The 26,226-nt window shown below is 41.3% G+C and overlaps 1 protein-coding gene across 1 annotated transcript in view; it reads left to right on the top strand.

Annotated features, from left to right (window-relative positions):
• SDK1 (sidekick cell adhesion molecule 1) overlaps nt 1-26,226 on the top strand; it is a 363,863-nt gene that overhangs the window by 300,273 nt on the left and 37,364 nt on the right. Inside the window, exons 30-36 of the mRNA XM_050713839.1 lie at nt 4,416-4,610; nt 8,612-8,813; nt 10,814-10,917; nt 12,711-12,781; nt 17,630-17,765; nt 19,636-19,695; nt 21,605-21,706. Of these exons, the coding sequence (XP_050569796.1) occupies nt 4,416-4,610; nt 8,612-8,813; nt 10,814-10,917; nt 12,711-12,781; nt 17,630-17,765; nt 19,636-19,695; nt 21,605-21,706 (870 nt within the window). The remainder of the gene's footprint in view (nt 1-4,415; nt 4,611-8,611; nt 8,814-10,813; nt 10,918-12,710; nt 12,782-17,629; nt 17,766-19,635; nt 19,696-21,604; nt 21,707-26,226) is intronic.

The following is a 26,226-nucleotide window of genomic DNA, read 5'->3' as shown; positions in this document are numbered from 1 at the left end:
GGGAAAACTACTTGTTTGTTTGTTTAAATATTTTACTGTAGAGAACTGCTAGATATTTCCACTTCTCCTTTCGGGAATGTTACAGTAACCATCTGAGACTTAACTCTGTCTTCTTTTCTGCACTCCATTCAGCTAGCACCCAGCATAGCTCCTTCAAACACTGTTAAAGGAAAATGATGCATTAATGTGCATATATGCAAGTCTATCCATGAGCTTCCCCTAAAAACAAGAGCTCAGCCAGCATCCTTCCTGGTTAGTATTCCTCATGGTATGCTTGTATTTAGCGTTCACCTGAAGCTTATTGCAAAAGAGTGTAAGAACTCCACTGAGAATTAGAAACAAAATTGGATGTAATCCATGTTTGCAAATGTGTATTTTGATCCTAGGCTGCATTTGCACACCCGCTGGCCCTTAAACAGATAAGCAGCAAAATCAACAAACTGGATTGCTGCTCCACCAGGCAGACCGTAACCTCCCAGTATCGTTTGGCTTTCCCTAAGTTCTGTGACAAATTAATAAGTGTTTGTATCTCTGCTGCACCATGGCCTGCATGAGCGGGTGCTGTCAGTTCTGAAGGGCTTTGTATGGTGATGAGCTTGAAAGCTTTTTTATATTCATGGTGTGTTGTCATCTTCCTGCCTGTTTGCTTTGGGGAATCTGCTGGCTGTGTTAGTGACCTAACATTTAACAGGCAGTTCAGACTGTTGCCATTTATTGAGTTCAGAAAGCATAGCTCATGAAACTGCTTGCAGTTGTGCAAAAAATACTTAAGAAGATGCTAATGCAAAAATAAGCCTTGTTTCAATGAATAAATAACCTCCTGAGGAGCTGATCTTTCAGGTTTTTTGTTATGCTAGTTTGGCCTGGTGAACAGCAGAACTCCCAATAACAGAAAAGATTTGGGATCTAATGCTATGTAGGGGAAAAAAAAAAAAAAAAAAAAAAAAAGGAAAGAAAAATGAAGAAAACAGTACATATTCCTCTGACTGACCATCCAGACGATTAACATTCTGTAAGATGCTCCTTTCCTGGAAAAGTTTGCTGTGATCACCTTTTAAAGATTTCACTTTCATTCATAACCTTTGATTTTACTTTTTTTTTTTTTTTATCTAACATATCTGTAACATCTTATTGTCATAATCTAGTAAGGGAATGTAGCTTCCTTATTCATCCACTGCAGTAATCACAGGTATTGCCTCTTACATATTGCCTCAAGCATACATTAATTTCTCTTTGAACACTTTCCATTTACCTCTATTGATTTGCCTCGTTTAATTTCACCCAACATTTCCTGTCTTCTCCCCTCCCTTGTTGCTGAAATTCATCAACTTAATAATTTTATCTTTTTGATCTTGTGTTAGCCCTAATTATTATCTGAGCTGTGGTTTAATATTACATCTTCCGTGTCACTCAGAGCAGTGATTTTTATGACAGAACGTATCTTGGCTGCCCAAATTGTCTAATAGTGGAAGGTGATGTAGGGGATCAAAATTAAGATACTGAGTGTGTCTCAGGAGGTTTGTAGGCAGCAACAAGAGTGAGCCGAGTTCAGATGCAGAGGCTGGATATGTACCTTTGCATCACGCTGAGGGAAGTGTTGAGTTTCTGAGGAAATATGTAAAGGTGTAGGCTATGGTTGTGTAAAGTCTTCCTGAGATACCCAGGAAAATAGATATTTGCCCCAACTGCCAGCTAGCATGGCACGTGTAGGGGAGGGGACAGCAGTGGCTGGTGCTATTTTTCAAAGAGAGGGACTGAAAGGGAGTTTGCAGAACTTGTCTGAGACAGGGTGTGACAAGAGATTTTTTTTCTCACGGCTAAATTAGGTTTTACATTAGCCAAGGATCCACTCCCGTGTAAGTTGTTATGATGGCCTAGATAAGTGTGTGTTCCTTTGCCTAATCTGTGCACATTTGTAATTGGCTTTCTAGCATGAGTACCACCATTTAGCAGTAAATAGTTGTCTTTCTATTTCCTCCTCACGTTTTAACTACACTTCATATTTTAGAATGATTTAGAAAAGAGAGAAAATTGCTTGACAATGATATTTCACAGATATACTTATCTTTTAATAACTAGATAAATCAAGTTTTCTATTCTTTTAATACTGTCTGTTTCCCTCCAGGTCTTATTCTTTACAACTTAAGTCGCTTTATCAAACTTCTTTAGCCATCTTAGTTGCTTCTTCCTTCATCTTCCCTGCTGCTGTAAAAATTGCCCCAGTGCTTTTCTCTTTCTATTTTCCACTTTATTGAGATCTTACACCAGGGTTCTCACTCCTGTGTTCTGCACATCTGTATAAACAAGAAAAATCCTAATGTATCCATTTCTTCCCTCCACTGCTTTCCATGTTCCTGTGGACTTTTGCAAAAGATCAAAATGCCGTAGTATTAAAGATACAGAAATATTGTGATGAAACATATGGGACCAGCAATGGGAGAGCTGGTGGGTGAAAGAAGATAGTTTGCAGGAGAGGAAATGAGATATTCAAAGTGTAAGACCCTAAGACTTTGCTGGCATGTAAGCATGCTCAGGAGTTCTCAGAATCAGGCCACATTTTATGTATTAATCCAGCGTTATCCGCCCAGCTGTGGACAAGTTGGTGTACGAATGTACCCAGCACATAGACTGCGGCACTGCACGGGGATACCCATGGCAGCATGAAATGAGCCAGCTCAGGTGCTGGAAGCTTTCTGTTCCTGGGGCATGTTTTCAGGTGTGGGCGGCTGCCACAGGTGCTCTGAAGGCCAGGTTACTCTTAGAGGTGGCTGTGCAGCTAGGTTTGTTCTATGTAAGGCAGCTATGGCTGTTGCCCTCCATCTCCTAACAGCTGCGGAAGAAAAAGAAGGGCAAGGGAATGCTGGGGCTTCATCAACAGCACTGTGAGAATCAGCACACCAAAATTATTACCATTTGTATCCCAATTAAATTTCACTGTTCATGAAAGCATGTACCACACACAAGTACGGCGTTTACTCAAGAGAGTGCACAAACTCTGTTTGTGTCTTTCCCCATGAATGGGCGTGTGGCAATCGTTGGATATTCACAGTGAAAAATAAATGCCTTTGATTTTGTCTAATAGCTACAGGTAAGATACAATGTGCAGTTTTCATGCACTGACCTTCAAGAATGGAGCACACCAAGTTTGGCTCCTCATGTTCTTGTTACAGCCAAAATTTGGTGGGAGTTCAAACTCTAGCTGGGATATTAATTCCAAGAGAAAAAGATGGTCTCAGGTGTCTGCAGACCCCTTTGTCTTTCGGAAGATGAGCAGGCGGTTGGCAGAATCATGTCATGACAATTTTGTTTTCAGCTGCTCTGATTTGGATTTGCTGGCTGCCCTCCGCCCTGCGTAACTTCATGAAGCATTTAATCATACAACTGTATTCAGCTTGAGTAATAAAGCCCCACACCAGTTCTGGTATTAATTGATTTTGGAAGTTAGCAGCTGGACTGAAAGTTACCATCAAGCTCCAGAAGTGAGAGCCTGATTCAATTGCTGGATGTACAGAATGGGTTTGAACATTTGGCAGGCCCTTTATGGGGGCCAGTTGTTGCTAGTGGTGCGTGAGAACTCTGGACGCCCTCCTTTGCACAGTTGTATCATTAATAATACACACTAAACTGTGAGCTCGTAATTGTCAGGCAGGCAGGTTGGAATGAGGGCTATCATTTGCAGGCATCCACAAAATTGATTATTAAGCGCAGCATGATTTAAGCGGGACCTCGCAGCTTGCAGGCTTCTTCCTTGGGGTGTGGACAGGGACAGCAATGTTTAAAGACAGAAGGAAAATGCTTTTATAGCCAGTCCCAGCCTTCACTGTACAGTTACAGGGGAGTGAGAGAGCTGAGATAAAGGCATTTGCAAAAAGCAGGGGCAAGCATTTACTTGGGTGTTATGAAGGCTGCACAGTTCGGGAATCCAACAGCCGAAGAACTTTTAGTTTCAACAAGTGCTATTGTGGTGTGTGTAAGAGGGAAGAGCAGTGTGTGCGCGTTTGGGTGGAAAGCTGAAAGAGAGAGTGTTGTCTTGAACTCGCTGAGCCAGGTGAGATGAATTGCATAAACTATCTGTTCCATTGCCTTCCCAAAAACGTACAAGTATGCTCAGGAAAGATTATACGTTTTTGTGTCTTGTTGGGATGAAGGATGGAAAGCTAAATCAGTTCCAGGGCAGATAATATTGAATGGACCCTTGTGTGCGCTGCAGTGTGTAATTTCCCCATAAGGTATTGCACCTGACTGTGGACGGCTGGCATATAGCAGAGTTTCAAAGCCCTAAAGGAAGCAAATTACTTAGTTCTGGTCCAGTTAAACAAGTAATTACAATAAACTAATAGTTTTGGTGCTCTTTTGTTCCTGCTAGAAAAACATCCTAACCTCTCTACTCTCTTCTGTTGACACTGTGATTTCAGGTTATCAGATTGCATACCGCCTGGCCAGCAGCAACCCTAACAAGTTCACGACGGTGGAGGTTGGTTCAACAGTCAGGCAGTTTACTGCTACAGACCTCACCCCTGAGTCAGCATACATCTTTCGGACGTCTGCCAAGACAAGGCAGGGCTGGGGGGAGCCTCTAGAAGCCACAGTGATCACGACAGAGAAAAGAGGTAATGCTTGCAGCCACAGGTTGAGGAGCTTTCTGTTGCATGCCTTAGAGCCTGTGCTGCACTTAGGGGAATTTTAATAACAAGCTACAGCCTGTACACCTCCTCCTTCTCACGCCATAAACCTGCTCCAAACCATAGCAACATCATGATTTTAGAAACCTGGTGAGCAAGACAGACTTTTATGAGAGGCAGTTCTTCTAACCTGCCGGGCAGTTGGAGATTGATTTTTCCATCAGCTGCTATATTGGCCATATGCAGCCTCCTTCTGCAGTCAAATAGTTTTATTTTTTTCAGCTCTCTTCTTTTCTAGAAAGATTGCAAGCTTAAGAACGTAAATGATGGATGAATTACGTTGATTAGGGAACACAAAATGAGAGTCGGTGATGTTGCAGGATTTCTTCATGTTGCTCCTCCATTACACCTCAGTCCAACCTAGTGTGCTAGTAATTACTTTGGCCTTTTCACTGCTGTAAACTCAAGCAGAGTGTTTGCATCTGGATTGTCCAGAATTTTTCTACTTCTTGTATCAGGCGCAAAATGGTTATTCACATTCTGCATCCTCAAATTCTGTACTGTAGGGAACCTACCTGAAGAAAGTAAGAGCTCCATGTACGCGAATGAATGCAGATGCTATGATAAATGTATCAAAATGTGAAAGTTATAAGTCATATAAGTTATTACAGAATCTGGTCTGCATTATTGCTTGTTTCTAATGCTTTGGCTCAAGTAACAGCTCAGTTATCCAGTCATAGAATGGATCTCCAGAGCTAACAGTTAGAAAAAATTTATTTTCTGTTTGAGAAGATTTTTTTTTTCATTCAGAGCTAAAAGAGGAGATATTAGCAGAGAACAAGAGTGTGGGCTTTATTTTGTTCTTGCATTATATGCCATGTTCCACTGCAAAGCATTTATCTGGTCTTGAGCTGGTGAAGTCAAAACTAGCTGGGGCAATGTTACCAGCCTCACTTCCTTGTGCATCGTTGGACTTTGTGCCATGTGCCACCTTGATCAATTGTACAATTTTCATATTGATTTTCAATAAAACTTCACCCTCAAATATTACTACCATACACTTTCCATGATTTATAAAAACACCGTTCAGAGAGAAGCACACTTCAGCAGGTAGCTAGAGCAGACCTCTGTAGACATCTTTCAACTATTAGCACTTTTGTGTGTGCACGTGTACATGGTCTTGGCTCTTGCCCAAGACTTGCACTATAATACTACAAATAATATTAATTTTTGGTTCTTAAAATACGACTACCAAGCAATCTCTCATTAAAAGTCCTTTCTACACTCCACAAATTAGTTAGTGCAAGAACAAAGATTTCACATGCTATTTGCTCACATCTTCCTTACTCTTTTCCTATAACACTTCCGAAAAAGAGAAGTCATTGGCCTGATACTCAACCACCAGTAGGGAAAATGGAGGGGTTGCATTTCAGCTACTTAAATCCTGTGTGGTTGGTGTTAAAATTCCCGCCAACATAGCTCTCCAGGTCACATGCAGCCTTCCCAGTGCGTAATAGTGCAGTCCTTAGAGAAAGAACCTCTAGAGCTGTATTAGGAAACTTAAAGTGCCTCTGCTAAAGATACTGTCCATCAAGCAGATTTATCAGCTCAAGGTTTCTTCCACCCCTGTCTGATTGCTGTCAAAGTGGAAGTTTAAAGTCAAACGTATAAGTTTCAGGGGGAAAAAAAAAAAAGGCATGCCCAATAAAGTGAATACTCAAAGCTCAGAGCCTCTCCTTTTCAGCAAAATGTGCTCAGATTTCCCAGACCATGCACAGGCTGTTGCTGGATACACAATAGCTCAAGGCAGAACTCCCAGCTCCACTGCAGGAACAATGATCCCTTGTTGCTGTCAATGCTTTAGGGTTATCTTGAATAGGCAAGTCATAAAATAAAAGGAACTCTTTCACTTTTTGATGGATGGCTCTACTGTGTCTGTGCATGTGCTGTGGAACTGAGTCCCAAGGCACTGAGAGTTAACTGAAGTGATCCCATATGTAAAGTGTAGAGAGAAAAATGTATAATCTTACATCAACAAGATTAGTGTGAGGAGATGATAAAGAAATTTATCTAGCGCAGCTATTCTGTGAACAAGTAAACAAACAAGCCTGGAACTTGTATACATAATAAATATTCTAGAGTGAAAAGATACTTACTTTCCATTAATAAAAACACATTTAATATCCTTGTTGTCCTTGATAGTGAGGTAAGCAGGCACGAAAATTCCCTCAAAGATCAGCAAAATTGGTCACTTATTCTTGCCTTTTAAATTCCCGCAGTAATCCCAATATAAAGCTTTATATTTTACAATGATACCTCTGATTTACAGGTCCTGAGCTGTATTGTAGCTGTATTCTCTAGACATGCTTCTGTAGAGCTCTGGATCTACATAATGGCATGATACCCTTCAGACTAATTAGCACCAGGGACCCAGGCAGAACTGAGTCAGAAGATGTAAATGTAGCAAGAAATTAAAAGGAGTCCGTTGAGTCGTATGGCCTGGCCTTACATTCCTGCACAAACAGCTTACCTGAGCATTTGCTTGTGGCTAAATTCCCATAAATAAACTCTTTATACTAATGCTTTTTTACAAACAGTCACAAAGTGTATCTTGCAATACAGGAGATTTTAAGATCTCCCATTAGCAGCAGAAGGAAACCCAATCATGGGAGACTGACTGCAAGATCTGACCTGCCCAAAACTGCAAGCTGGTTAAAGCTTATCAGCAGAAAGTATTAAACCCCCACATAACACTCACTTCCTTTGATAGAGTAACCCTGAATACCTGTCTCAGCCTGTCAGTGTAAGGCATTGACCTTTTGCATTGTACTCTGGATCGCAGGCAGCTGGCACTGAGGGCTTCCTACAGCTAATAGCTTACAAATCTTTTGGCACCGATGTCAGCAAGAGCATGCTGCAGAGAGGTGCCAAAACATATAGGAAATGTTTTTAGGGGATGGCAAACAAATAATGTGCTCGCCATACAGAGCTGTGAGGAATCATGCCATCAGAGGGATGTTTATGGAAACGAGTGCTGATGAAGTTGAATTGAATTGCTTCTCAAAAGCAAGTCACTGCAGTGTCTCCAATCAATTTCTGCTTTATTACATGCCACACATTTTAATCAGAATCAATAATCTTCATGATAAACAATTAAACAATTATTCCTCACTCTATAGAGTTTCTCTATTGAAATCGATGGAGTGCAGAGGCACAGTGATGGGAAAGGAGATCTATATTGAAACAGTTGGGGACTAGCATGCTCACACCTGCGTTACCATTCCTTGCCTTGTCTAAAGGTGTACTGTTGATTACTTCGAGGAGATCTCCCTCAACGTTGGCACTGGCTGGTCTGACTTTGCAGATTCGAAATTAGTAAATGAGAAGGGAAGAAGAGGGGAGGTCTGGAAGTGAACTGAAGCAGATATTGGGATGGACTGTAAGTTGTGGACTTGGACTGTGCTACACACCAGCCTGTTCCAGCTCAACCCTTCCTCTTCTTCATGCCTTGACTGGGGAGCAGCTGGCAGAAGAGGATGCAATGTAGCACAGAGGGAACACAGTCCCCTGGTACCAAGCAGAAAGCACAGGTTAAAAAGTGAGCTAGTTTACAGGCAAGATCTGTCAAAGAGCAGTTGTAGCTGGGAGCACACCTGAGTTTCATTAAAGACTTCTTTGGTTTGCTTGGCTGCTGCTCCTTAATGCTTCTTCCTTAACCTGCCAGGTTGTGACCCTCAAAAGTTTGAGGTCTGCTGCTAGCAAAGTGTATGTTCAGTTATGACCTTTTATGCAGGGAGATAACAATCAGTTTTACTGCTCATCTTTGCTGCAGAAGGTTAAGGAATGGGATGGCTTTTATACTTCATGGGGCAAATCCAAAAGTTCAGTCTCCTGTGGCATTGCCACTATGAAAATCCAATTATGCTATCACATTTTCTATTAGATTGAATAGCCTCTCAAGGCAATACCAATTTATGGTTTAATTGCAGAACGGCCAGCACCTCCCAGGCAGCTGACGACCCCCCAGTCAGATGTGTCATCACGGAGTCTGCAGTTGAAGTGGGTCCCTGGAAGTGACGGATCTTCACCAATACGGTATTTCACGGTGCAAGTGCGAGAACTGCCAAACGGAGACTGGCAAACCTATTCCTCTTCTATCAGCCATGAGGCAACATCCTGCATCATTGAAAGGTACCGTATGAACCTGGCATGGAAATTCCAGTGCTTTCCACTTAGAGCAGTTAGAAGGCCAAAGCTAGCATCACTCAGCTTCACGGTCTTTTTGAGGGAGACAGGTTAAGTGAGGGTCACCGATCCCATTGTAGAGGTGGTGTTATGAAAAGCAATTCAGAGATTTGCTGAAGGTCATGCAACAAATCTAATTAAATTTGAATTGCAGTGCATCTTTTTGAAGCCCTTCTGAAAGCTCAGCATGGTAGATAATGCTACTCAGGCTAAAGCATATGTAGCTATGCAGTGCTCTGTAAAATACAACTAGTAAAAAATCCTTTCATTAGTGACTGATGTTAAAATCCACTCTTAATGCTGCATTGCAATTATCTCTATATAAGCTTTTCCAGATGAAATGAGAACCATTTTTATCTGTGTTTTCCATACTGAAGTTTATAGATAGCATCAGAATGTCTCAACTTTGTTATTCAGACTTCATTATATCCTCAGCAATGCCGTTGTAATTAAAGTCCTTGTAACATCTGTGAAAACAATTGAGTGTCTATGAGAAGGTACTTGTTTTGCTGTCCATTTCCTCTATTGACCAACTAGTACAAATCAGATTATTTTTGAAAGGCTGAGAGCTTTTGCAAAATACTCAGCTCAAAGCATTCAGATACAGATTTTTCAGGTCTGTTATAAAAATATCAGTGGCTGTGACATATGGCTGCTCTCTGGTCATGTGCCAGAAGATGCAGATACATTGGTATCCTTTTGTCTGACTGTGCAGGAAAAAAAAAAAAAAAGAAAAACTGACAATTATTGTACAGATATAAACCTGATTCATTAACCCTGGAGGTGTTATACCCGCCCTGAATTATACCCAGTATCTTTCCAGTCAAAACTTCTAAAATCAAGGAGACCAACTGTGTCCTTTAGACATGACATTGTCATTATTGAAAACAAAAGATCTGTATTTCAAGGAAAATGATTCAAATTATTAAAGTTGCTGTAGGTAAGTAATGGTGTCCTAATAGGGTGGTAGTGCTGAAAACATTCTTCCCTCCCTTGCTAAAAGCATTTTCCTGCGAAAGTCCAGAAGAGTAGTATGTGCATGGTGCTAGAGTGCTGCCCATCAGTATGCATTATCTCTTGATGTTTAATCATTCCTTACAAGCATCTTTACTTGGGTTGTAGTCAGTGTTACATCTGCCAGCTGGTGGCTAGACACTTCCAATTAATCAGATAAATCCCCCATAACTTACAGCTCTGCATTTCTACTCTGCATGTGAATCAAAAGGCAGCCTCCCCCACACCTTCTCCCTGCCAAACCAAGCCAGAAGAATCTTTGCTAAGGTTATGTCAGCTGGAAATCGCTCTTTGCATATCTCAAAGCCCTGTGTCGATAAAAGAGCTGCAGGGAACCTGTTGTTACTGTCTTTATTAAATAATCTAGGTAATAACGTTAATTTAAAATTCAGTAGGAATAAAACACGCTGATCGCACGGCGTGCTGTAGAGGATTAGTCAGAAGGCTGGCGCTCTGAATTCCAATGCCAACTTCATCCTGACTCACTGGCTGACCCTGCACATCACCTGCCTCCTCTGTGCCTGTCTTCCCTCTCTGTGCGCTGAGGATGAGCAAACCTGCTGGTGTGTTCAGAGGATATCTCAGGCAAAGCTTATGCAGCACCATGAAAGCCAGGTTTTGCATCCCCATGCAGCAGAGCAGTCATAGGTTGCTCCATGCACTGCACCATAATGGCTGTTTTCTGGAGTGTGATTCAGCTCTGAATCCATGTGTGTTTTTAAGAATTCAGGCCCAAGGCAATCTGAGAAGATGCTGGTGGCACTGAGGGTGTGAACACCCCCATGTCCTGATGAAGCTGGGGGAGGCTGCAAAGAAAAGGTGGCGTGGGGAAGAGAAGCTGCCAATGGGCAGGCTGTCTTTAGAGCTTGTTATGAAGCAATTTGTGATGATGCATGGAGATTTCTTAGATGCTCTATTGTTATGTTCTGCAGCCTGAATCCGTTCACCTCTTACAAACTGCGAGTGAAAGCAACCAACGATATCGGAGACAGTGACTTCAGCACAGAGACTGAAGCAGTCACAACTCTGCAGGATGGTAAGCACAGAGGAGAGGCAGTTTGGGGACATTGCCGTGGGATGGGTGCTCCGGTGTGCTCCTGGGTTTGCTGAACCCGCTGCAATGTGATCTCCACGGTGCCTGGAGTGAAGATTCAACATCAAATGTGGTTTTGTTCATAGGAGATTGATACAGGTAGTAACGAGGTTGGGCTGAATTAATAACAGACAGTCTTAAGTGTCCTGCTGTGCCCCCAGAATGAATCATACTTTCAGGAGTCTCCAAATGGAATTAAACTCTGTTTGATTGGCTTCCAAACTCTGCACTAACCATTATCTTTGCAGAAATTGAATAATTTACAGGAGATCATTAAAAATAAATGTAGAACCGTGAATACATTTGAAGAAGTTTCTTCAATTGTTTTCACTCACAATCCACATCACTCTGCAGTACGGCAAAATTGCTGAGGTATAAGTAAGAAAGAGCACGAAGCTCCTGGAAACACGAGCATTTAATCCTGCAGATCAGGACTAATAAACTGTGAATGACATTGACAAGGCTTTTATTTTTAGCCTTAGAGATCAGCTTCTAATTCCTTGATTGTATAAAGTCAATGCCTGAATGCAGAATCAGCTCTGATGTCTTGAATGGGACTACCAATGGAGAAATGAACTCTGCAAAGTGAGAAAAAGCATTGGCATTTACCATTAGACTGGGAAGTAGCGTAATATTGGGATACATGTATTTATGCAGTGCTCGGATTTAGTATTTAATACAGCACAAGCAATGACTAGTCAAATAGGACATGGAGATATAAAAATAGGAAAAATTTTTGCCGAGGAATGTTTAAAGAATGTGATCTTGAAATTAGAAAAACAGGATAGAGCTTGGGGGTGTCCTAAGTTAAATAAGTATTTTTGTAGTACTTGAAGAAACGATGTGCCTAGCAGCCTTTTAAAGGCAGCTCGACTCTCCACCTTCCTGAACAAGAGCTGCTGCATGGTGCAGGCTGTAACTGTTACTAATGAGGCAATACTGACTCACTGTTTTGGAATTCAGAATTTTATTTTCAATTCTCTTTGAACTGAAATTCAAATCCAGAGTTGTGCTGAATCCAATGCAGTGAATCCAGAGTTGTGCTTGACCTCCTCACAATGCAACTGGGAAAGGCTGTGAAAGCTTCTCACCTCCTTAACAAACTGTGAACATTTATTCTGCTGAGCAAACCTGGTGCTGCCACTAGAGCGTTACACTGCAGAGGGCTGTCAGCTCCTGATAAGCCTTCCCTTCTTTGTACGTGAGCTGCTGGAGTGTGTGCAGATGTGTTACAGGCCATGGACACAGGAATGGGTTAACCCATGGTAAATCAAGCTGTCCTAATTAAAATAACCTGGGAAGGCATGACATAGACTCTTAACAACAATGTGGGCTTGCCCCAACTATAGCAAAAATGTCATGGAAAATTTGGGAGCGGTTTGTTCATGCTTTGAAGCACACACTCAGCTGGTTTAACTTCATTTTTAATTTCTAGCTAGTTGTTTGTGAGCAGCTGGCATGATGCAGCTTCCTCCAGATTTATGCCCTGAGCTTTTTTCTTATTCCTACTCAAGTTGCCAAGGCCACAGGTAGAGCAAGGAGTGTATGAGAAATGGCTGGCTTCTGCCTGGATTGCAATATTCATATCAGCAGCATTGCATTTGAGACCCACCACATAGCGACTGGGATAGAAGACTTTTTTCAGCAGTGAAGAAAAAGAATTTGATGAATAAGCTGCCTATTTTTCACCCTGTTGCTATAACTGTTTTGGTTACCTTTTTGTTTTTCTCGTTTAGTTCCAGATGAGCCACCCAGTTCTGTGTTAGTAACTCCCCACACTACTTCATCTGTCCTTGTGCAATGGCAGGTAGGTAAAATGCAAAATCATAATGTTTCTTGTTTGCTTTGACTTGTTGGCCGCGATGGTTCATTGCAATGGCTGTTTTTCTGAGCTGGAAGGAGTGTAGTAAAGTTGAAGGACTGCAGCTACTTCCCTGGTTTCCTGCTCTGAGCATATATTTTGGTGATGGATAGAAATTTCTGTCTGTTACTTTTACTTTGTACCCTGTGAGGAAAATCTTGGGAGGTAAGAGTTTCTCTAGAGATGCCCAAGATTATTACTTTTACAGATTCTCCTGTCCTTTAATTGTTGGGCAATAGATGTGCATCTTTACATTGAGAGCATTTAATGGTGTGTGGTATTGGTAAGGATCAGGAAAAGCTCACTGCTGTTCACATTGCATACTGCCTCCTTCAGCTGCTGAAGTAATCAGAAGTGTATGCTGTGCCTGATACCCTGCTCATACTTTGAGGAGCTCCACATGCCCTTTTGGCTTTCTGAGGGCTAAAAGCTGAGATTTCTTCAGAGTAGAGGAAAGCAAGTTTCAGCGCTCCATAATATGTCTGAGTTGGATGTGAAAGAATTCGTGCTGAGTCTGCAATTTATATACGTCTTTCCTGTGCCTTCCTTTATCTTTCAATCTGATACTGGCCTCCTGGGATATGCCGGAACATTTTGTGACCCAGTGTCTGAGGCTTCTTTTTGTGGAGTAAGCATTAATAGAGGGAACCCAGTGGGGTACTGCACGTTATCTGTAACCTCTGCTGTAAGGCCTCTGCCCACCCTACTCCTGAGACAATGTCCCACACACATAATAAGGACAGCTTTGGACAGATTGCATTAGAGTGAAAAATGTACATATGCGTTTACAGTACAGATGGGGCTCCTTGCATTTTGGAAAAAAACGTATGTATGAGGGTCTGTTTATTGCTGTGCAGAAGCACTTTAAAAATATGCCTGGCTCTACTACTGGGTTGCTGGCCCAAGTTCATGCAGCATAATACTAAGTAACAACATTGCTTACAGCATGTTGAACAAATAGGAGACATGTTGAACGGTTTTACCAAAGGAATTGTGGAGAGATGTAAATCTGTCGCCCCACCTCTGAATAAAGCCCACAGTGAAGGAAAAGGTATGCCAAAAAAAAAAGGACAAAGAGAATGTGAGGCATGATGTACTGTAGAAATAAACATTCCCCCAATTGACTGATTATTGGTGTGTAGTTAATGTGAAATAGGTGGTTGTTTAGGTAATTGGATGCTTTTTATTTCATGAAAATGAAATGGGGTTGTTGTGCCAGAGCCATCTCAAGGGAGTTGTGGGCGATTATATGTCATTACTACATGTATATTAATAGGTCCTGGTAATTCAGCCGCACTATATTTTTCAAATAAACAAAAATCTTCAAGTCCCACAATAGCCTCCAATTAAGAAGTTGTTTCACAGCAGCATTTAAGAAATAATGTAAACTGAAAACAGCAGTCAAGCTAAATGGGAGAGCAGATTTCCAAGCAAAGCTAAATTTTTAACTTTGAGCTGTGTTAATAATTCACAAAACAAACTCTAGATGCACTATCTGTGCTTTCAGCTGCTTGGTCCAATCAGTCCATTATTTTTAAATTTAAAGTAGGAAGAAAATAAGTAATTTCCATTGCGGTCTGCTGTATCAATAATGCAAGGTTATTTCAAATGTTCTGGAGGATGTTATAGTTAACATCAGGGTTACGTACTATTCTGCTTCTACCATAGAGACAGCAATTATTCAAACTTACATTGTTTTCTTTCTTTTTTTCAAGAGCACAAAACTGTTTCTCTTAATTCTGTACAGCATTATGGCCTGCCACTCATAATCATTTTACCTGTTTCAGCAGATCCCTCAGGCCTTCATACAAAACCCTAAATAATCCATTACATCAAAAGCAGACTTCTGTCCACGAGAGACACATAGGAAGGGGAAGACCTGACCTTTTAGCAGAGTACCCTTTTCAGGAGAGAATCATCATTTCTGTGGCAAGGAGAAAGACAAATTTCAAGCCATTTATTTTCTGAGCTTTCCTGTCCTAAATTTAAAGAAGGGGAAAAATGGAGAATCACATGAAAGTGTAAGAAAACAATGCCTGCTATCAACAAAATCAGTGTTGTACTGCAGTGAGGAATTAAGCTTTATCTCTTAGCAGCTGTATGGCAGGGTAGGGAGGAACAGCTTCAGTAGTGTTTTCCTTTTAAGATTCTGTAGGATTTCTACCTCAACTTTTTTTTTTTAAGTAAAAAATGTTTTTGATTAAAAGTTTAAATAGAAAAAGACATTGAATCCTTCCAAGAGCACCTTCCTTCTAGATAATAATTAACTGAAATACAAATCCGTGTAATATATACTCTTTTTTTTTCATTCTGTGAAGTTTTTTTCCATGATGGACAGGCTTTATTATATTGTTTCTTTTTTCTGCTTTTCTCCTCCTTTGTGGCAATGTACTATCTGGGTAGGACAATGTCTCCCTTTACCCTGTCTGTGTAGAAAACAGTCCTCGGGTTTGTGGTTTGAATCCTCCTTGCCAGGAGAGAGGGAGGTGGTGACTCTGCAGTGCCATCAGAATCATCACCTCCAAAACCATCAGAGCTAAAGCAGCTTCACTATAGTATAGAAAACTAAAAAGGAAAATCATGAGATTGAAAAAGGAGGGGAAAAAAATCAAAATCATGCTACATATGCTAGTAATTGCCAATAAACAATATCTCATCTTCTCCGTCTTGCAGAGGAGAACATTTCAGCTGGTCCATGAGTGATGGTGCCAGGCAGCCGTGGACAAGGCTGTTGCTTTGTTTGGTTTATTTGTTCAGTCCCTTGCACCAGGGCTTCAACCTGTGACTAGAAGAGGTTTTTGTACAAGAGGTTGATTTATTTGCCTTGTAAAATGGACTCTGAGAGGGGGTATGGTTGCTCTCCTTTTAAATATAACAAAGGAGTAAACACCCTATAGGGAGAAGAACAATTTAACCCAAAGGACAATGTTAGCAGAGGAACAAATGGTTACAGACTTGCTCTGAATTATTTAGATGAGAAATTTAATGAAGTTTTCTAACCACCCAAGTAGGGAGGTTTGGAATCGCTTTCCAAAGAAATACTAGGAAGCAGAAAAATTAGCTTATTTTCTGGTGGAGCTTGTTCTGTTTGTGAAAAGGACTTTAACTAGTTGTTTTCTGCAGTCATGAAGGCCTCATCTTGATGATTCCCAAGGTCCATCACAATCTTGTGTTCCTGGATCATTCTGTAATAAAATTGCTAAATAATAGTGAAAGGCGGTCAAAACTTCTGCAAAGGATGGAGCACAATAATGAGCGTGAAACATCATGATGAATGAGGTTCTCCATGCATAGCAAGTAAAGCAAGATCCTGGGAATTTTTGAATTGCTTTCAGCAGATTCTGGGCAGGACAACTGCAAAAGAAGAAGGCTTCTTGCAAGAGCAGTTTCTGCTCCTTTTCTCGGTGGTTTGGTGTTTGTTATATACACTGGATCACATATATATATATATATATTTTTTTTTTTTTTCTTCCATAAACTACAGTCTTTCTACTTAATTTCTTCAGCCATTGCCCAAAGAAAACTTCTTTCCAAGGAGACAGGACAGCCATTTCTTACCTTTACTATCCTGAGGAAGTAATGGAAGATTCTTGTCATTTCTGGAAGCAGAGTGTTAGGTTATTACCAAATATCTGCATTCTTTCCTGTAAAAATATTCTTCTTACTTTCTGCATTAAAATTACATGTGGTATTACCTTATACTCTAACAGTGTATCACACCAGTGGTTAACTTTTTAATGATGGACAGAAGGTTTCTGTAGTAAAGTTCTCAAGACTGCTAGGGATCTTCCTGGATTAAAGGCAAGATCATCATTAAAACCCTTTTCATTTATCCTTTCAGCCCCTTAAATTTCAGTACAAGAATCTTTAGAAGATAAATGGCTCAGGGCATCTTTTCTTCTCTGCAGTTCTTAGCCTGCATTAGACTCATAAAAGTCATTTTTCCCCAAACATGAAGAATCTCTTTGCTTGTCCTTAATTAAGCCATTCAGACAAAAAGCTCCTTTTAGTATACTGGTTGTATATCTGTAGTTCAAGGAAGACGTGAGGGACTGCTGAAGAATCCTTGCTGAGGTCTTTGGGCATCTAGCAGCATGCTTCAGGGGAGTAAACACGTGCATTTGGGTCATCTCAATGGTCACATGTACTGTGCTGCTCCAAGCTGTTGTGGAGGAGACCTAGGTTTTCCCATGGGACACATGGGAAAACTATGCAGCTCATTGGAGTTCATCATACTGTGACTCCTCTCTAAAAGTCTCTCTGATGCCTATTTTCATCTTCGTAATTAAAGCCAGAGTATACCAATTTTTGGCTATTTTCTCCTCAGTCATTCAGTAAAACATTGCCAAATGAAGAATAGTCTATGAACAGTCCCCAAGGAAAATAGCTTGTCTTCAGCAAAATAATTTATTTTTGTCATCTCAGAAGAAGTGAAATAATGGTTTGCTGTGTTGGAGACCAGTGACGTGCATTTTCAGTGATCTGTTTATGTTCTTTATCACACAAATTTCTTTGGACCAAGAAGGAAAGCAGCTTATCTCTTAGAGAAGTGCATTAGACATCAATTTTTAAGTAAAGAGCCTTTTGTAATTGCCACAGCTGAGAGAAATCATCAAAGTTGCCTTTAACTTGTGTTTTTCCCATTGCACGAGTTTGTACATTGCTAATGGCTGTTTTCACCAGAGACCACCGCGTCCCTTTGTGCAGAACTGGTGCCAGCTCCTGTCTGTCGTGTCTGACGCTTGTTGCTGTGCGTGTCTTAACAAGAGTGTTCTTTGTGTGGATGCTTTTCAGCCACCTAAAGTTGAGAGTCTGAATGGCTTGCTGTTGGGATACCGCATCTACTATCGGGAGCTGGACTACGACACCGGGTCTGGAACAGAATCCAAAACCATCAAGAACCCTTCAGCTTTAAGAGCAGAGCTCACACGTAAGCCTATATTTTGGACGCTGTAATATTCCAAAATCTGTCTGTGCACAGACATTATGTGCACTCTTACCACATGGAAAGAGCACACAATTGTGTCCAAGAGTGCTGGGGATAATTTGGGTTTTACACATTCAGAGTGAAGATGCTGGAAAATGCTATTAACTTCTGTATGATCGGCATCACTTGTAATGGTGCACTCTAATCTGTGCCATCATGCCTGAACTGATGTTCTGTCCTCCATGTACCCTCTGATTTCCTACTTTCTGCTATCTCCACTGGATGATTACCCTGGTTCTTTGTTCTGCCATCAGATGAAAAAAAGGGGGACTTCATTTTCCTCTGTTTGCTGTTTTCTAATATTTTTTTTATAATTGACATTTTGTTTTTATTTTTGCAGTATAAGAAAACAGATGAGGAGAAATTTTAAGTAGCACTTCTAAAATTTTGAAGTGCTAGTCCCTATTTTGGAAGAAAATAGCAAAAATGAGCAAGAAGGTGCATGCTTGCTGTGTTGGCCGCTATTTTTTTTTTTTTGGCTCACATGGAAAGAACCTTTCCAAAGAGAGGGAAGGGGATAATAGAAAAATGAAAACGACTTTTAGACAAAGGATAGAAAGATAATCAGAGGGAAGAATAGGCAGAATAAGGTGATGGGAGGTAAAGATGTGAGCACTCATTAACCTTACAGGTACAGCCCAGCAATGAGGCATGCTGAGGGCAGGACCAGCTTTTGTACTGTTTGATGTCAGTGGAATATTCAGAATAAGATAATACTCTATGTGCAGCAGAATATGGCTGAGTAAGACTATTTTAATATCTTTTATTGACTTTCGTGTTTCCCTGAACCCATAAAAATGGTTTCTACAAAAGCAAGGATGATTTTTGTGTGGGTGTGAAAAAAGTGGATGTTTTAAATGTAGCATAAGCTTCTAACTCTGCCCTCTTTTACATCATCAGTTCTGAACGAGAGTTCTGGGAGAGTACAGAGTTTTAACCAGAGGAAAGAAGTAAAACTCCTATAGGTGTAGGGTGTGCACAGTTGTTGTTTTTTCCATACAAAGCTGAATGATTGGTTGTGTGTTTTATCATAAAATAATGACTTTGGATGCTCTCTAGTCTCATGGAGCTAGTAAAGCCTACCGTTTTCCTCTCTTCCCTCTTCTTAGCTGGCCCTGCAGCTATGTTCCTAATAGCTGTATAGTAGAAAACACCTTGCTGTACTTCTCCAGGGAGTCAAGAGAGAACGAAAGGGTTGGAGACGCGTATTTTAATAGAAACTTCCCTCTTTCTCCTCATAATATGACAGTGTTAACCTTAGTACGCCTCTGTTCCTCACTGACCTGCAGTTTTGCACAGCTTAGCATATTATTACAGTTTGTTCACAGCAGGAATGTTGAATTCTGTAAGTGAAACCGTGGGAAATCTAACATACATCTAAAGAATCAGGTCTTGTTCTATTGTAAGTGTTTGTTCTTTGTGGCCCGTGTTCCAGGTCTTTACCCTGCAGCTCCTCATGTTCTGAATTTTGCATGTTGAGAAATTGGAATGCAATACAGTGTTGAGAGATCCCCCCCTAGAAACTGTTTCCTTTTCACTCATTTATTCTATTTAATCTAGGAGTCAGAACATTTCTGTGTTGTATATTTGTGAGATACTCTGTTTGAGGAGGAAATGAAAGAACCCGTGTGAGTGAGATGCTTTTGATGTGTTACAAGAGTGATGTGGTTTTATTGCCCTTCAAGGTATGGTCCTAAAGCTCAAATTGTGTATGTGTGTGCTGCATCATTTGCCTCTGTCTCTGCTGTACATCGTTTGCAATAACTGTTTCCTTGCACTGTAACAAGCTTTCTGCTTTGCTTACCCTGAATAGCCCAAAGCAGCTTCAAGACAGTGAACAGCAGCTCTGCATTAACGACGTATGAATTAACACGTAAGTGCACATTGCTTTTAGATAAGACTCTTTTTAATGGCTCAAAATACAATATAGGCAAACTCCTATGGTTCTCCTCAGTAGATCTAGCAGAAATCAACACAGATTAATGATTCTGCTTTCTTGAGTTTCTTTTTCTTTAAGCTTTTGCTTTCCCTACATCAAAAGACATTGATGATGCAAGTAGGTAGCTGTTGTAAAAATGTGGCTGCTGGGAAGGTAAAACATTATTGACTGTAACAACCCAGTATTGCTGATGCTAAATGAATTTTGATTTGCTTGCTACATATTCTGCAGTCCATCTGAGTTTAGCTGTATCACATCATTAGTCTTATGATTCAAACATCGCAATGCTCAAGCTTTCCTTGGAGTATGAGGCCAGTTTAGAGAGGGCCCAATGAATTTATATGCGTCTCCAGAGGTGTTTTCAATTGGAAATGAATAAAATAGCATTCGACAGAGTTAAAAGGCAAGTTGCTTTGTAGTGATGATGGTTCACTAGATAGGTTTTGCCCAAGGCTTTTGAGTCACAGATTGTGATGGGCTAAAAAAAATATGAAACCCAATCCCCACTGAAACTTGCATGCATGAACTCTCATATGTTCCATTTTCTTCCACATCCAGTTAACACTAAAATCTCCCTTGTGGCTTTTCATGGCAGCTATTAAAGTTTCTCTGTACCAGCTGCCCAGTACTGTACTTCCAATCAAGAGCTATATATCTTACATTATTTTTTTTTATTTATTAACGCACTAGTAAAATGTTAGTGATGTATTGGGTATCACAGTATACCTGAGACCAGGGAATGATGCTGAACTCTGCATCAGATAAAGGAACAAGACACTTGTACACACTTCTGTGAAACTGAAACTTGAAGACCCTGTATGATTAGACTTATTGAACCTTACCAAACCAATGAGATAGTGTAACAGAGATAAAGGTACAATGTGATTCGTAGATAACAGAGAAAATTCATGGCAAAGGGAGAAATTTGGACCCCTGGCCATGCATGTCTTAATTCAATGATCATTTAAATACAGCAATTTATAGTATCGATCTCTTTCCTACTTTAATTTCACTGCGAAATATTTTTAGATGATTTTTTTTTCTGATAGGATTGATTCTTTCATTCTGAAAATGCAAAATCTGAAACTGCTGAGCTGCTGCCTCATCTAATGATGTTGACACGGTTCTACTCCACCCCCATTTACATCGATTAATTACCCCCATATCATTGTGTTTTCTTGCCTTTTTCACACTGCTTTCATTCTTGTGCCTCATCTGCAAGAGCGGTTTTTATATGCCAACAAAGAAATTGGTTGCCTGGTGGCCAAACGGAGCCCGCACTTCAAATTCTACTTTCTTTGTGACTGATGCTTAAACTGTGATCACTTTGAGGGAGCAAGATATACTTGAATATTTTGCATGGGACTGCGAATTCCCTGCTGCAGCAGTGACATTCTCTAGCAGTGCAGCTGCTAAATGACTCCCCAGGTGAAAGTCCCAGGGTTAGGCAAAGGCTTGAAGCCATGCTCTGTCCTACCAGGAGAGGAAATTAAAATGAGCTCAAATGGTGAAAATCCAAAGCAAAGTCCTGCCTTTCCCCTGTCACCAAGAATGACCTAGAGATGTTCCCCTAGCTAGTTACCCATCAGGGATGATCCTTCTTACTGGAGCAACAGAGTGAAGAAACACTGGAAAATCTTGTCATCTCATTGCAAAGGTCTTTCTTAATTATGCAATTCCTGCTTTGGTGTGTGTATTAAGGAAGGATGGAAGTAGATATCGCACTGTTCTAAGGCTGTATTTCATGAGAGAGGTGTGGTGATAAAGAAGTAACAGAGTATAAGAAATGTCAATAAAGTAATATAGGGTTAGTAATAATATTTAATATAATTTGCATTTTCAGAGTTGAAGAAATACAAGAGATATGAAGTGCTGATGACTGTGTATAATGTAATTGGTGAGAGCCCTACCAGCACGCCAGTGGAAGTGTTTGTGGGTGAAGCAGGTAGGTAAAAAGAAAATAAATATTATTTTTTTTAAAGTGCCATCAAGTTCTAATATTCTCCAAACATTGGGAAAGGGCTGCTTGGAAAAATTGCACAGGCATGATCACTAACAGGTTTTCTGTAGAGTCCTCTCCTGGAATAGGTTGGCTCTGACAGCTTCTTGCCGTTTGAAAGCCAGATGGTCTACAAGAATAAGGGAAGAGGGTGCATCTGAAAGAAAGAAGAGAAAATCTTTTTGGAGTCGCAGGAGGATGACTGTTCATACCAAATTAGCTTGAGGGGAAAATTGACTCAAGTTAAAGAAGTAAAAAGTAGAGCATAGGAAAGCCACAAGGGAAAAGAAACAAAACTGCAAAACAAGGGAGACTTGGAAAGCTGGTTCTTTTATTTTATAGCTCTGTGGAGACATTGCCTGTGCCCCACATCTTGCTGTATTTTTATGCTCGTGAAGTCAAGAAGACATTGTGTCCAGTTTAATGCTAGCTCTGGAGTCACAGATGATGATTACTCTCAAGAACATGCAGACTTTCTATGCCTGCATCCAGCTTCTACCTAAGCTGTGTTTCAGTACGCTATTCATGCCATTACTTATTATGGCTGTAGTGCATGAATTCGGGCTGTATTTCTGAAGTGTAACTGGCTGATCAATTTTAAATCCCTCCATTGGAAGGCCAGAGGCAGAAATCAGGACACGAGAGTTAACTAGGCACTTCTTTGAATGCTTTGTGGAACAGGTGATTTTGCAGAGCACAGATAACACACAGCTGAGACTGTTCTTCTCAGTAACTCTAGCTGAGCAGCCAGCGCAGGACTGGAATAGCTGATGTCTTCTTCACAGCCCCAGTGGCGGTGCGGTATTTACGGTGACCCCATCTGGAGAGAGACTGGTGCTGAAATAGTTGTTAGTTATGGTATCAATTTCTGCAGCAACATCTTTTGAAGTTTAAAACAAGAATAGGCAGCAGCATGCACCCTCCTGTTGTTCAGTCTGCTGCCGGGAACAAATCTGATTGCACTTTTGTTCTTCTGTCTCAAGGCTAGGATGTAAAAGTTATCAAACTCGGTGCTAATACATGTTGTTGTTATTCATTAAATATATTGCTCAAAACTCAGTAAAGCACAGGGTTTTTTTTTAAACTCTGCTCAACCTTTCCATTTCAGATAAGGTATACCAGTTGCTACCTTTCTCTGAAAACATCATAAATTAATCAGAGCAGCATGGTTCTGGAGAAACAGTTGGCAATATTTACATTTTTTCTAGTTTGCTGCTGCTCCAACTTCCTTCTGTAACTGCAGCAAAGGAAGCCCCAAGTGGAGCCAACTGTATCTGGCTTCAGAATAGAGTTTTGTTTCAGAACTAAAAATCTCACTGCTGCAAACTGAGCCAGCAACTACATTTCTACACGTGTACACAGCACAGAAAATCAGCTGGGGAAAACAAAGAGATGCTGGTATATCATGTCTCTCTTATTGTAACTCAGGGAACAGAACAGTGGAAGGAGCAAAACTTGGGAGGAAACAGATATGCAGGAGACCTTTCACAGGCAGGCAGGGCTGGTGTTTCTGAAGTTGTAGCATGACTCAGTGCGATTTGTAGAGATCCTGGATTTACCTCTGGTTCAGGACAATCTGGATTCATGCAGTAGAAGTGATGAACGTAGAAGCTTCCTGCAGATTTTCACACTTGTTGTGTGAAGTTACTATGCTTTGTTATATAACTGCTTCTTCCACCTCCAGAGCCGACTGTGATTTATACTGTGAGCAAAGTGATTGGAGCTGGTATGGCAATTTAAGTTTTAAATTGACTTGTGACACCTTTGAGTTAAAGTGTGCTGTGGAAATACAAGTTTTTGTTATTGTTGTTTGCTTGATGTTCTTACCTGTGGTAAAGGCAGTTAAGTAGCAAGCTGGAAAAAAATGGGGCTGCTTAGCTTTGATGATGGGTCACCCATGTAAAAAATAGAGAAATCTTTCTCAGTAAACAACAGATGCTGGCAATGTGATCACAGCACTGCACACAAAGTAACTGAAGGGGACCAGCCCTGGGAAGACCCTGGATAATTTAAGTCCAAATACTGTTAAATGGTGCTTTGTTCTGCTGTTAGGGTTGCAGTAATTCTGGTAGGTGTGAGAAGATTCCTTTCAATTGTAAAAAGGAATATACAGCATATGCCTTAAGGGGGAATGTGCTGTATTTAAGCCAGCACAGTGAAAATACCCAACTCTGTTGAATTCATGGTGTTTTGTACAGCATGGAGCATCCAAAAATCATACTGACGGTTGATGCGCTATGCAGGATGAGAACAGTAAATGACCCGTCTCTGTCCAGTGCAGCCAGATAATTGGTGCAGAAGAAGAAGCATCCACAAATCCTTCCTTTGCTCTTGCCCTCTCCCCTGCTAGATTTGAAAGTTGTCCAATCATTGTACCTGGATTTTTACAGTAAGGACTCAAGTGAGCAATGGAGCCCCCTAACAAACTCAGAAATAAATAAACAAATAAATACACCATTAAAACCATCCTTCTGGCAGTTTTGCAAATCAAACAAGTAAAAAGCACCAGAACGAGGAGTTTCTTTTGAGCACGTTGTTCAGCCATACCCAAACCAGCATCCTCCTCAGGCAATTCGTGTGCTCAGCTCTCGTTTGGGTCTGACTGAGGGGTAGAGAGAGATTTTGGGAGCTCCATGAGAGCAACCTGCTGATAGGCGAAGAGCCAGACGTGAATGACAGCTCCTGTATCCTGAGCAGCCAGTTAAACTAAGGGGCTGGATGCAAGCAGGCTTTGTTTTGTTTTGTTTTGTTTTGTTTGCTATAGGTGGACCAAAAGTTTTCTCCCAGCAGTTTTCTCCTATAAGATGAAACAACCCAATGAAGGCTCCATTTTGTGTTCTGTCTGGGTGTTTGCAAAGCTCCACGATGTGGAGAGCAAACCTTCCCCATGCCAGGAGTCCGGGCAGGGACTGTGCAGTGCATGGGGGAGCACTGCACTGTCTGGTCCCTCTGAGCAGAGCCGGTGCTGTCCCCACCTGCATCGAGCCTCTGGATTCCTCCCCTGCATGGCCTTAAGCTCCATGTAGTAGGTAAATGGGTAAAAAAAAGCCTATTTAGATCTGGCTGCAGCTCTGCCCTGCTCGTTAGAGAGCCACGTGCAGCTCCTGACAAACGACAGAAAAACTGAAAGCCGCCACTTGCAGAAACGAGGAAGGGAGTTGCAGCCCCTTCGGCAAGCCCCCACTTTCACCTTGTTAATTCATTTAACAGTTGAGCTGTCAGGGACTCCGGCTTTGATTGGGAAGGCAGTGAGTGTTCAGTGAGAGTCTGGGTACTGATAGTCGTCCCAGCCCTAAATGCAGCTGCTACCAGAGGTGCTGTTCTGCTTGACTGAAATTAAGACCCTGTTAGAGCAGCCACTACATCAAGTGCATTATTTTACCAGCTTGCTGTCGCTATCTGATTGTGTGGTGGGCTCTGGAGTTCAGGAGGCTCCACCACCTGCATTTTAATTAAACAGAAATCACAGGTTTGGGGCACGCATGCCTCACCTAATTTGGGATGGTGAATAAAATAGAAGGCGGCAATACAAATCCTGCAGTAACGAGCCTGCAGCCTCCAGTGCTTTTCCTATATACTGCAAAGCTGTTCTGGATGAAAAATAATGGAATTCATAATTTCTTCCAGCAGCTGCTGCTGGAGAAGAGCGTGTGTATGTGTGGAGAGGAGGTAGCAGAAGGGGTGAAGTACACTGAGAGATGCTTGGCTTTGAACAGGTTGTAAATCCATTCGTGCGGAGAGGGGAGTGATGTGTGTCATTATAGCTGATGGTGACACTGGTGACCTTCAGAATTCACAAGAACTGATGAGGCTGGTTTGTTGTTCTTTTTAATAACGTTCTTTTTAATAATGATCTCTGAGAGCTCATTCTGCTAAGGGAAAGGGAAGGAACAATGAGCTGGGAAACGGAGATCCCCTTCTAAGAAGTACTCCGCTGAAATGCCGCTTGGTTGCTAACATCATCTTTCGGAAAAGCAGGTTTCCTCTCCATCTTGCTTTCATCAAAGTGAAACCATAGCTTAGAAAGGAACAGGAGTGGGACAGAGGGATGACTGCTTCTCTTCTCTTACACTCTTCAAAAACTTGAATTTACCCCTTGATGCAAAGCTTGCAAATGCCAAAGTATTTTCATCTCTTCCTGCAGGCCTCATTCTTGTTGTGTGTTCGTACAAAATACCTTACGTGGTCTCGCCTCCCTGTTCTAGGTCACTTTCTGGAGAAGGGAGTCCCTCAGCTCTACCTCGGGCCCCCTTTCTCTTACAGCATGGAAGCTTTATCTCCTTCTGTGCCCCAAACGTAGCTGAGAAGATGCTGTACGGAGAAGTCCCCTGTGCCTCCTTGTTAACAGCCTACAAGAAGAATGACAGCATTTTAACACATTAGAACTGGCAGCTTCAATCAGTCTGCTGTGGCCCCCTCGGCTGTTTTCTCCTATCTGTCTGGGACACGTGCGTTCTGCCTCTCAG

Source organism: Cygnus atratus, chromosome 15, assembly GCF_013377495.2.
Source record: "Cygnus atratus isolate AKBS03 ecotype Queensland, Australia chromosome 15, CAtr_DNAZoo_HiC_assembly, whole genome shotgun sequence".
Taxonomy (NCBI): Eukaryota; Metazoa; Chordata; class Aves; order Anseriformes; family Anatidae; genus Cygnus; species Cygnus atratus.
This window is presented reverse-complemented; position numbering and strand designations above follow the sequence as displayed.